This window comes from Rhinopithecus roxellana, chromosome 3 (assembly GCF_007565055.1).
Source record: "Rhinopithecus roxellana isolate Shanxi Qingling chromosome 3, ASM756505v1, whole genome shotgun sequence".
NCBI classification, from domain to species: domain Eukaryota; kingdom Metazoa; phylum Chordata; class Mammalia; order Primates; family Cercopithecidae; genus Rhinopithecus; species Rhinopithecus roxellana.
This window is the reverse complement of record NC_044551.1, coordinates 9126816-9138820: the sequence shown is the minus strand read 5'-3', so window position 1 is coordinate 9138820 and position 12005 is coordinate 9126816. Positions and strand designations below refer to the sequence as shown.

The window sequence follows — 12005 nt, the reverse complement described above, 5'->3', positions numbered from 1 at the left end:
ACCAGCCTGGGCAACACAGTGAGCCCGTGTGTCTACAAAAAAAAAAAAAATTAGCCAGGCATGGCAGTGCTGCTTGTAGTCTGAGCTACTTGCAGGCTGAGGAGGGAGGACTGCTTGAGCCTGGGCGGCAGAGCAAGACTCTCTCTCTTGGTGGGGGTGGGGGAAGCTCTTGCCTGTAGCCAAGGTGGGATGGGAATCAGGAAATGATCCCAGGTTGGAGGTGCAAAGGAGGCAGATTCCTGACTGCCCATGGCACTGTGCAACTCTGGATTAGATGAAACCTGAGACATATTTTAAACATTTTTTTAAATTAAAAATAACCTGTTTATTCACCCACTTACCTCTTCATATAAGCAAGCTCTGCCAAACACCAGCACTATGCTGGGCCAGGAGAGGACTGAGCCGGGGCCCTCTCTCCAGAGGCCCAGCAGCAGGTATCAGGGTATAGAAGGCCCTTAATTCAGGGGGAAGGAGAGAGGAGAATGGAAGGTTTCCCTGAAGAAGGTATCTATTTAAGTTGATTTTTGGTGAACCGGTAAGAATTTCCCAGCTTAACAGGGACTGGAGACTGGAGAACATTCTATGAGAGGAAATCATGTGCATGGGCTAGAAGAAACTCAGTATGTTCTGGAAACTATAAAGTGTGGAGCTAGGGGGTTGGAAAGGTCTAGCGAGGCCCCAAAAGGACAGAAAGCAAGCATGGGGAATGAGGTTAGCACTGCGGGGCAGCAGCAGGCAGCCCCTCTGGGAGTGGCAGGAGATGGAGTGGAGTGGCTGGCGGCATTGGGAAGGTGAGGCAGGCTGGGACAGGTGCTTGTGCTAGGCAGCAGGCCCGGGGAAGTCTGCCGACAGAACCACCTGGGACTGGACCGTGGACTGAGCACCCAGGAAAGGCCCCTGCCAGAGATCCTCCTGTTGCTATTGCCATGGGCTAGATTCCACCATTAGAGGAGTCTTTCTTTGGCCAAAAGAATGAGACTCTAGGGGTCATGTGAGGGTGCATTCTCAGGAAAGTGGGACACATTGACGTCTTTGGCAGGTGTTGCTCTATAGGGTCAGAGCAAATGTATGTGCTTGTAGGGGTGGGGAGCTGGCCGAGGAGTAAACCTTGAGGGCATAAGGAGAAACACTGCTCTGGGCTCCGTTAGGACACCTCAAGGTAGGCAGTTGCAGGGGGCTGCTTGAGGGCATGAAGTGCCTCATATTCACAAACAAGGGTGGTGGGGAGGGAGATGACAAGGGGAAGAGAACCTCAGAGGAGTTTGAAGGGCCTGGGAAGCAGGTGTGCATTCTCCAAAAGTTAGCCAGGGCATGACATCATCAAGGATTTTGCTTAAGTGGTTGGGTACAATTGGTGTACACATCAAAGAATGCGGACTTTGGATCAGGTTGGAGTTGGAACTCCACTGTTTGTCAACCACATGACCCTGGGCAAGTTATTCAACCTCTTGGAGCCTGCGTTTGTAAATGGTGCAGGTATTTACCTCATAAGTTTCTAGGATTTCGTAACCCACAGTAAACACTTCATAGATGGCATGTATTTGCTCACCTTTGGACACCCTGCTCCGGCATGTGGCCCCCAGCAGGTGATCAGAAAGGTCTTCTGGTTCATTTGAAGAGGAGCGGTCCTGCACCCCCAGCAACAATGTCTAGTCTCGATTCTGACCGTGGCAGTTAGAGTTTCTTGGGGGTCCTTTCCTAGGCACTGATGCTGGCTGGGTAGCCCTGGTGTTCATATGTCTAGATTGAACAACTGGCAAAATCCACACTGACTTTGACCTGAAGAGTGGCTGACTTTTCATTCTCGGAATGCTTATGCAGAATTATGGTTTCTACTGCCAGAATCGCAGTGCCTTTTTATTTAAATATTCCCCTTCATGCCATGCATTTAAAAGCATTATCCCTCTCATAGAAGCTTAGAGAGCCTATTTCCTAGAATTTTCTATGAATTCATTTAAAAGCTATCATCAGTCAACAGGCTACTTCTGGCTACAGGCAAGACTGCAAGGAAAACCCTTTCCTACAGGGACAGGACCCAGATGTATACTTAATAGTTGTGTCTTGGACCTGTTACTAAGTGAAGTGTTCTAGGAAAGTAGGCCTGGACTGAGGTATTAGATTTCTAGTCAACAGGCCAGTCTCATTCTGTTCAAACCAGCACTCTGGGGGAGAAACCACTTGTGGCCACTGAATTACTCTGGCTAGCCTGTCTTAGGACCATCCACAGCCAGGGCTAATGAGACAGCTGAAGAGAGAGAAATACTTTACCTGAGCGTTTTTTTTTTTTTTGGCTTTTATTTTTGTGTGTGTGGATTACCACCATATATCTCACCATGTTATCCCAGAAATACTCCAATTTCATACAGAATGCACAGATGTTTAAATAAGAAGCCATTTAAGTGAGGGGATAACTCTCACTAAAAAAACTCAAAAATAAGAAATGACAAGTCTAGATAAACTTTTTTGACATGTAAAATGACATAACCATAGTCACAGGGAATAGAAGAATCAGGTTTGAATGTCCACAGGTTTCTAAAACTAAGCTCTGGCTTCATATCTGTCGAAAATCTTTAGCGGTTGGGGAAAAGAGCTGTATTTAAAAATAAATGAATTTTGAGTTGAAAGGTAGATTTTCCTCCCTCGATGGAGACAGAACTTTTAAGCTATAGAGAACCCAAGCAGCCTTTCCATGATCTAAGTTGTCCAAGAGCCAACCCCAATCAGCAGCAACAGGACTCCAGCTGTTCACCCTGATTCCGAGTTGGCTGAGCTTCATGCTGCTTTCACACATTCTTCTTTTTCTACCTCAGTTCCTCTTTGCTCGTATTCTGTTCACTCCATTAACTTGCCCAAGCACTGGACTTAAGTATGGTAACGCCTATACATAGTTGTAATGTTTCATATTTTGAAAGTGTAGAAGTATTAATTTAAAAAGAAAAAGCTTAAATGGAAAGTTAAGCAATCCTGAACAAGGAAACTGTTTCACTGCCTTTGGGCTAGGGAAAGAGGATGCTCTCAAGGAATTACATATCTTTTCCAAAGCAGGATGGACTGTATCCATCATACAAATTAGGATAAGATAAGCCACCACACCTTAAAGAAATCAGGCTTGAGCCTACACAAGCCATAACCAAATAGAAGATTTTAAACAAAGGAGCACATAGCCCAAAGCTGACATGTTATTTCTATAAACTGGTATATATGTGAAGGACTTAGTGTTGGCTGGCTTGTGGGTTTTTTGACTCACTGTATTTTTTTAGATAAAATCACAATGTGAAGGCACATTAATAGTTGAGATTTTCTTTTCCTTCCAAGTGGACTTACTGACTGATTCGTTTCATATAATAGTAACCTCAAGAAGCAGTAGGAGGATGCCATGTATCAATCTCCTTCAAGTCTCACTGCAGCAAGGATGGAGACTCCAGCAGTGTGGGGTAGGCACATACGGCCACAAGATGGCGCAGCACCTCCATATTTGGGCTCTTGACAACCAAGGGTTTTTTTTTGTTTTTTTGTTTTAAAAGTCCACTAGGAGGTAGGATGCTGTGATTTCAGACCTCAGTTATTAAACAGTAAATCTGGAAAACTAGTGGATAAATCTGCCATCTCCATTCTGTTAAGGTCAAGATAGTGTACTGGTTTTCTTTTAAATCACATTCCATTATGTCAAACATTTAAAATGTCACAAAACCCACATGAAGCACCTTATATACGCTAAGATGGTTATTTACCTAACACCATTAATGATAAATGTTGTTACAAATATGCATAGTCAGATGATAGTAACCACATACAGAAAAAAAAATTGAACAAGAATTTATTTCTTAAAATTTACTTAAGGGATTAGAGCTGATATATAATAGAACATTTAATATAACATTTGGAGTTATGGCAACATAAAAATAGCTGTGGTTACAATTAGCACATGCAATTCACTGCAAAGGTAAAAATACATGCTATACTCTAGACAAGGCTTCCAAATGCAGTTAAGAGTAGATAGGATAAAACAGCAAGTGAACATGAAAGGATTGCACTTAGAATAAAGTGGGACATAGCTAGGATATTAAAGAGACATACCTAATGCTAATCACTGCATTGTCCTACTAGCAAATTGCACATTTATTTTTAGAGTATATTCAATACACATATACATTGAGACTAGAGAATTTTCAAATATCTACCTTTGAAATCCCTTTGTTTCTAACACATCACATTATGGTATTAATGTAACAGCACTTAAAACCTGTAGTTATCATTCAAAGCTTGTGTTTAAAGAGATAAAAGAATATCATTCAGACAAAGCTCGTGTTCAAGAGATAAAAAAACATCTATCACTATCGGCCTTAAATGCATCTTATCACGATCCATCAACTTTAATGAAATGGGTAATGAAGTTAAACTAACCAGTTTGTACAAACTATTGACTGAGAAAAAGCCCTTAAAAATTTAGGAACAAATGAATAACAGAAGAGCTCACCCTGAGCTGCCACCTTTTAATTTTTAATATAATGTATATGAGAGTATCATGCTAATGTACATACTAGTATCATGTATGATCGAAAAATAGGTTAATGCAAACAATAATATGCTTGGCTTTGTAAAGTTTTGTTTTGACTTACATCTATCTGAATTCTGTTTATTGAGTCTGAAAAGGAACTGCTGCCAAGGACCAGTCCAAAGATTAGACTGTAAGCCTGCTAGTTCATACCTTCTTTGGAATCGATGACAATGCCCAATTTTAGGCTAACCCTAAAACATGTGCCATTTTATGACTCCATAATTCTTCAATTTACAGAAAAGTACAAACTTTTTAGGAAGTAATCTTACCACAGCAATATAATCTAACAATATCTATAATAGAAAGCTATCCCAGTAAATTTTTTTTGAACAATTGAACTTTTATCTTATGTAGCTTATAACTTTGATATTTTATTCATCTCAACAAAATAAAACTTCATTGAAACAAAAGTGTATGGTTTAGGAATATGCTCTTAACAACTGAGCAAAATTAGAATGATGTGGACTATAACAGAATGAAGGAAGATCTCTCTGCTTCATGTACTTGGTCAATGTTAGTAAACAGAAACATTTTAGGGAATTCTATGATTATTCTACTTCTACATTTATAGGTTATGGTTTTAACTAGTTAAATGGGTAGAAAAAAGACATCTTTAATAATTGATTTCTATTTCTCAAACTAGATGCTCTACTTTAAATATGAGCTTTGTTAAATGTTTTGTAACATTTTTAAGTTGTAACATTTGTAATTATACTCCACTAACTTCACAGTAAGAGCTAGGGACACTGGATGACTTCATGTGGTAAAATCCCTTATCAAGGAACAAGGCTGAAATTAAATGAACAATTAGGTAGAGAAGAGAGATGAACACAGAACATGTGAATGAAATTCGCTTTTTTTCCTTGCTGCTGTTCCCGAGTGCTGACTGATCCATTATAAAAAAAGGATAGGATTAAAATTTTAGGTCTTAATGATACAAAGTGTGAAGTTTTATAGTTTTCTAATGATTATTCAGTATTATCCCTTTCAGAGATGAGGGTAGGATACCACAGACATCAGTAACTGACAAGTTATAATATCAACACATGTAACATTTGGGTCCTTTTTCTATAACCCTGAAGGGAGCAACTGCAATTGCAGAAGCAGTGAGTGAACTAGTTTTGTCCAGACAAGGTTCTCTGATGTGCTAGTATTACTTTAAACACCACTTTTAGACTCTAAAGATTTAAAGTGATAAAGTCACTAACTTTATTAGACTAGTTTTTACATAAATAACCAGATTTGTTTCTTTGCCTACCTAAAGTACAATTTACATGCATCAACACATAGATCACTCTAAGACATGCTTGGGAAAGTAATTTTGAATGTAAAACAAGTTTTATAATTTATTTTCTCCTTAGGGCAGAAGATGTACATTACTATTAGTGCTCAAATGTATGTTCATTTCCAGAATGCATTTTTGGACAGTAATCATATACTCATTTAATATGTATAAAGTGTTCTTGGGGATGGGGGTATTCACTCACTGTACCATGTTTTATACAGGCTTCAACATGTACATTTGTTTGTATCATGGCCTTCAATGATCCTCCATTCTCATTACCATAGATCAAGAATTCACATTGTATAACTGACCCTGAAATGTACAAACCTCACACTAAAACATTCTTCATGACACTATTTGTTATGAGAAAAGTTGCAGCTAAACATTACAGTCATGTGACTTATTTTGAGAAAATGGAAAATATAATAGGTATAATAAATTTCCTGACACATATAGCAAGACAAATCCAGCCCAGCATTTGATGACCAACTTAAACGCTGGCAATGTCATAATCTTGTGTAAATCTGGGTCTATCCCTACCTTTACTTCTCTGTGCCTGATTTTCCCATCTACTTTGAATTAGTGATTATATTAATCTAATTTTGCCTCAAGTGGGAAACTGAATATATCAGAATAAAGCATTTTTTTCATAAAGATGATCATATGTGAAAGAACTTTGAAAGGATCAGGTGTTATATAAATGCAAGAATATAAAAGATAAACAGGAAGTCTAATGTGAATAATATTCTGAGAGTAAAAAGTGTAATTATATTTCAGTTGTAAATGTATACCAAGTTTTCTTAGCTTTCTATTCTCCAATAACCTCTAGAAACTATTCTAAGCATGCCTGGTTTCTGTAACTTAAATATGGCATTAAAAACCTGTTTCCTTTGAATTCACTTGATAGCAGTAGTCAATCACTAATAATGCTTGCTAATTTCCTCTTACTTTCTTAAGAAAGCCCCTATATTTAGCCTCTGTCTCCATATTACCAAGTGGTGGTTAGGGGACAGTGTAAGTACACTAGTGGCTTTAGCACTAAACTTGAGGCCTGGGTCACTTCTCCCTTGAAGAAAAAGGTTTTTAAAAATTCCTAAATCACAATGTAGAACTAAGTTCCACCCTACCTCAGAATTGCAGATATTAAAATACCATCTCTTTATTGTCTCTACAATAAGGATATTTGCTAAGATCAAGATGTACATTTTTTGGGGTTCCATTTTGTTTTGGTAAATATTGCCCAAGTCGTCTTAGTTTGCTTCAAATATTCACTAAAAATAAAAAATTTTAAATCTCTACCTACTTAAAAATTTTAAAAAGTACTCTAAACAAATTTAAGCTGAAGATATATACTGTATAAAGTGCTTCATCTACCCAATTCTCTGAAGTCTTAAGGTCAATGATATGTGTGTATATGTGTGTGTGTGTGTATATATATATAAACATTAGCAATTTAAGCCTTTAAAAATGCCAATTTTTTAGATGCTTTATGGTTTTTCCCCCCCCTTTACTACCACTTTCTTTTTTCCCGTTTATTACTACAATTTAAGCCTTTAAAAATGGCAATTTTTCCGATGCTTGAGATAGTTTGGGGGATCCCTAGCTCTTATCATGGCACTCTGTTGAGTTTGTGAAATAGATCTTCAAAGAGGTTGTCAATAATATGCAAATTTTTGAAAACTAGTGAGATTACTAATTATTGATGAATAAAAAATGAGTACTTTTAATCTGCCAAGTTAAAGCTCTAGAATTCCTTTTCTCCAGTAATAACTGGCAGCATCACTACCAATGGAAGGGACCTAACGAATATTGTGTACATTGATATACACGAGGTTGCTCATTTTTTTGTCAGATTACAAAAGCTGGGCTCATATAGTTATGGCCTATGGATCTCTATTTTAGCGGAAGTAGATGGTCTACACCTTGCTCCTCTAATCTTTTATATTAACTGTCCCTAAGCCACTTTGATGACTAATCAAAATCAGTATAGCTGTGCTCACTAAGCATATCACTGCTTATTATTTAAATGCCTTCTGTTTTTTATGTAGCAAAACAAAAAGTTTTATAAATTTCAGATAAGCTTTCTATTTTTCTTCAGTGCAAACATCCTTAAACAGCACAAAATCATTCAGCTAGTCTGAGGATGAAGTCAGTTTATGTAGTGCTTAAAGAAGAATCCCAGATATTCTGGAATGGAAATAGCTCATGTGAAACTTCAGTTCATTTTTGTCCTTAAGGGCAAATGATCATCTTCAGAGAGTGAAGACTTTTTGAAATCTGAATTCACAGATAAAATACTTTTAGCTTTACTTTATAGGTACTGCTGAAGTTGCAGCAGGAGCTACTAGTCCTTCACTGAGGCATGTAGCCGCCTTGCCGTACAGTCTGTGGTAAGTAACTTTTAGGCATTCCTTCATCAATCGCAGCCTCCATCCCAATTGTTTCAAATCTTTCTACTTGTCCCTCAGTACCTGGACCAAAAGCATCTGCTGCAGAAACTTCCTGAAACATTTTCATTTCCCCAGATCCACAGGATTGTGAAATATGATCTGAAATCTGTTGTTTAATTCTAACAAAATCTTCCTCATTGACTGATGAAACTTGCTTTGACCTTTCAAAATGTGAAATATCGGGACTGGATTCATGCTGACTGCAGTTCTGTTTGAAGTACTGTTGCCTGGGCAAAATGTCATCACTGCCATCTACATGATCTACTAATTGTAGATCTTCTGGCCGCTCCTCTGAATCTAACAAGGGCTGGGTAGACTCGGATCTTGAGAAGACTTGCACGGATGGAACTTGGTGTCTGTAGCCACTGTGCACCACAGTAGAATACTGGACAGTGCTCGAAGTGTTTTGTGAAGATTCATTTTCATCACTGCTAGAAATGCTTGGCCTAGAAGATGACATGCATGAAGAACCCCCAATACCACTGCTGTGTCCTTCAGTATTAATTTTTTCCTTTTTGAACAGGTCCAATGATTTCAGATCTTCTGGAAAAGGTTTTTTGTCATTTGCTTCTATTTCCACAACACTTACATCAGTGAAATTGCCATCTGAATACATTTGATCTTTTGAATTAAAGTTGTGCTAAGGAAAAGAGAAAATTGTATATGGCAAGTATTAGTAGTTAAAGTCACCGAGTTAATGCAACTCTGAAACTTCCCAGTAACTCTTAGTGGTACAGAAATAACCTGCATTATGTCACTAAGTCACTGTCAACTACCCAAAATGCAGATACTGTAAAATGAGTCTAAGTAGTCTAAATCAATATTGTTGGTGTTACATTTTGATAAGCTAATGGTCTATAAATAGTATTTAATATTTCATGCCTAGACTAGGCAGCCTAGGATTAACCGGACAGAAAACTAGAAAACATTAAGGAAAATCAAATCTGAATGACGGAGATTTTGTAGAATATAAAAATACATAAAACATTTTACTCTGTTAATATAACATTTAAGGACTACTGGAGGATAATAAATACAAACGAGTTCCCCTTTGGGGCATATTTAAAATTCAGAGTTTAGAGTAGGTTCCCAGAGATCATTTCTTCAGTGCTAAAATGATAGTCTGTTGAACTTGGTCTTAATACTCAATCCAAAATGCTTGCCTTGAGGTAGTTACCATCACATAGCAGTTTCAGCACCTCAAGTTTTCAGTTTGCAAGTTCAACCAAACATCTGTAATGTTTACTAAACAATTTAAAATATCAGAACAAATACGCTATGATGGTGATAAACCCCTAAAATGTGTCATACATATTAAATTTTGATTAAAATTTTCATTTATGTACCATTTGATTTTCATTTACTTTTTGATTCAGCTTGAATATCTTTTGGTACATCTGTAGATACTCAATATACCTACTAACATGTCTGTATATTATAAGCAACTCAGAAGCATTTTCTCTTACCCTTGGAGGAGTGTGAGGTGACCACTGGGCAATATGACTCTTTGAAGGATCTGGAACATTAGGCCAGATGTGTTTTTTAATTCTGAAGAGAAAAGAAAAATGGCCTATGTAAAACCACACATAATAAACAATGAACAGTCCCCTATTTCTAAACATGTTTATCAAAGACTTACAAACCAATCACCTAAATGAACAAAAAATACCTACTCTACCCCACACAAAAATTATTTTTCTTATAATCAATAGAATAATATTGTTGAAAATACACAAGGATTGTAATGTATTCATAATGAATTAACAAGGCTAAATCTAATCAGTGTTCAATTTTTTTTTTAACTCTCAAAATTCTGCAATTAAAACCACTTAAAATCTTTATCCAGGCCACATGTTGTGGTATTCCAATTAAAAGAATCCAGATAACAAATTAATGTTCACACTGATACCAAATTATTTTTAATAAGAAAAGGCTAACAATATTTAAAATTCATTTAGGATATCCATGTAATTAAAAACCTACTGAAATATGTCTTCCTTACAGTTAATACAGTTCCTAGCTCAAAGTTAGAGGTTCATAAGTGCACAGGAAATGAGTCATCTTGAGAATAAGTTCAAATATAAAAATCAAATTTAAAAAAGTGACTACTGAGAATGGTGCTTCAAAGAGTGAGAGCCTACCAGACTGACTCTCCTGTAGGAAATACCTATAACATTTGGAAGTAATATAAAAAGCAGTAAAGCTGACAACCTAGACAAAGCCATGAATGAATCCTCGAAAGACACAAATTACTAAAACAGACTGAAGAAAAAGAAAGCTATGATATATTTATAAAGAAATTGAATTTTTAATTAGAAACCTTTCCATAAAACTCTGGGCAAAAGGAAACAATATTAACACTATACAAACTCTTCCAGAAAATAGAGGAGGTAACATGTTTCCATTCATTTTATGAGGCTAGTATTATCCTGATTTTAAAACCAGACAAGGCACAAAGACAGACTAACTTCACTCAAGAACACAGACACGAAGAGTATTAAACTGAATACAGCAAAATCCAAGGAATGCAAGGATGATACATGAAAATCAATAAAATTCACCATATTCATGGAAGGAAGGAAAAAAACCGTATCATCTCAACAGATTCAGAAAAAGCACTTGACCAAATTGTGACACCCATTCATGATAAAAATTGCTAGCAAAGCAAAACAGAAATAAGAACTTACCCCTGGAAGTAGTAGTAAAGGGGAAAAAACCCCACAAAGCAGCCGGGCATGGTGGCTCACACCTGTAATTCCAGCACTTTGGGAGGCTGAGGCGGGTGGATTACCTGAGGTCAGGAGTTTGAGATCAGCCTGGCCAACATGGTGACACCCCGTCTCTACTAAAATAAAAATACAAACAAAATTAGCCAGGCATGGTGGTGCATGCCATGTAATCCCAGCTACTCACAGGCTGAGGCAGGAGAATCGCTTGAACTCAGAAGGTGGAGGTTGCAGTGAGCCAAGATTGCACCACTGCACCCCAGCCTGGGCAACAACAGTAGCAGTCAGTCTCAAAAAAAAAAATAAAATAAAATAAAAAAAATAAAAACTAAAAAAAAAACCCACAAAGCAAAAACTTCAACCTACAGCTAACAACATCACATGTGATGGTGAAAGACTAAATACTTTCACCTCTAAAATTAGGAACAATGCAATGCTCTTACATGGTCTAGATATATGTACTAGAGGTCTTAGCCAGTGCATTAAGACAAAGAACTAAAAGCATAAAGATTAGAACAACTATAATTACTCCCAAGAAGCATGAATGTGTATGCAGAAAATCCTAAAGAATCCAAAAAGCTACTAGTAAATTAATTTATCAAAGTCTCAATATATATGATGAATATATTTTAAAAAATTAATTGCACTTCTATATACTAAGAATTAGAAAATATTTTTAAATATTCCATTTATAATAACAAAAAATACTTTTGTCATGAATTCAAAAAAAGTAACGTAAGGCCTGTCTACTTAAAACTACAAAACACTGCAAAAGTAAATTAAACAAAACCCAAATACATAAAGAAATAAACCAGGTTCACAGATTGAAAGACTCAATAGCGTTAAGATTGCAGTTCTCTCCTATAGATTCAATAAAATCTGATCTATAGATTCAACAAAATCCCAATCAAAACTATAGTTTTAAAAAAAATTGACAAGCTGAATTAAAATGTATATGAAAAAGCAAAGAATCTAGCCAAAATAAC

General features: G+C 36.8%; 1 protein-coding gene across 2 annotated transcripts in view; it reads right to left on the bottom strand.

The window, feature by feature from the left end:
* Positions 1-3800: 3800 nt before the first annotated feature.
* IL6ST (interleukin 6 signal transducer) overlaps positions 3801-12005 on the bottom strand; it is a 58460-nt gene continuing 50255 nt past the window's right edge. The window contains exons 10-11 of one of the 2 annotated variants that reach the window (XM_030927044.1): positions 9760-9841; positions 3801-8933 (exon numbers count right to left, since the gene is read on the bottom strand). In XM_030927044.1, the coding sequence (XP_030782904.1) occupies positions 8196-8933; positions 9760-9841 (820 nt within the window). In that variant the 3' untranslated portion in view covers positions 3801-8195. The remainder of the gene's footprint in view (positions 8934-9759; positions 9842-12005) is intronic. The other variant, XM_010386463.2, reaches the window with a different exon arrangement.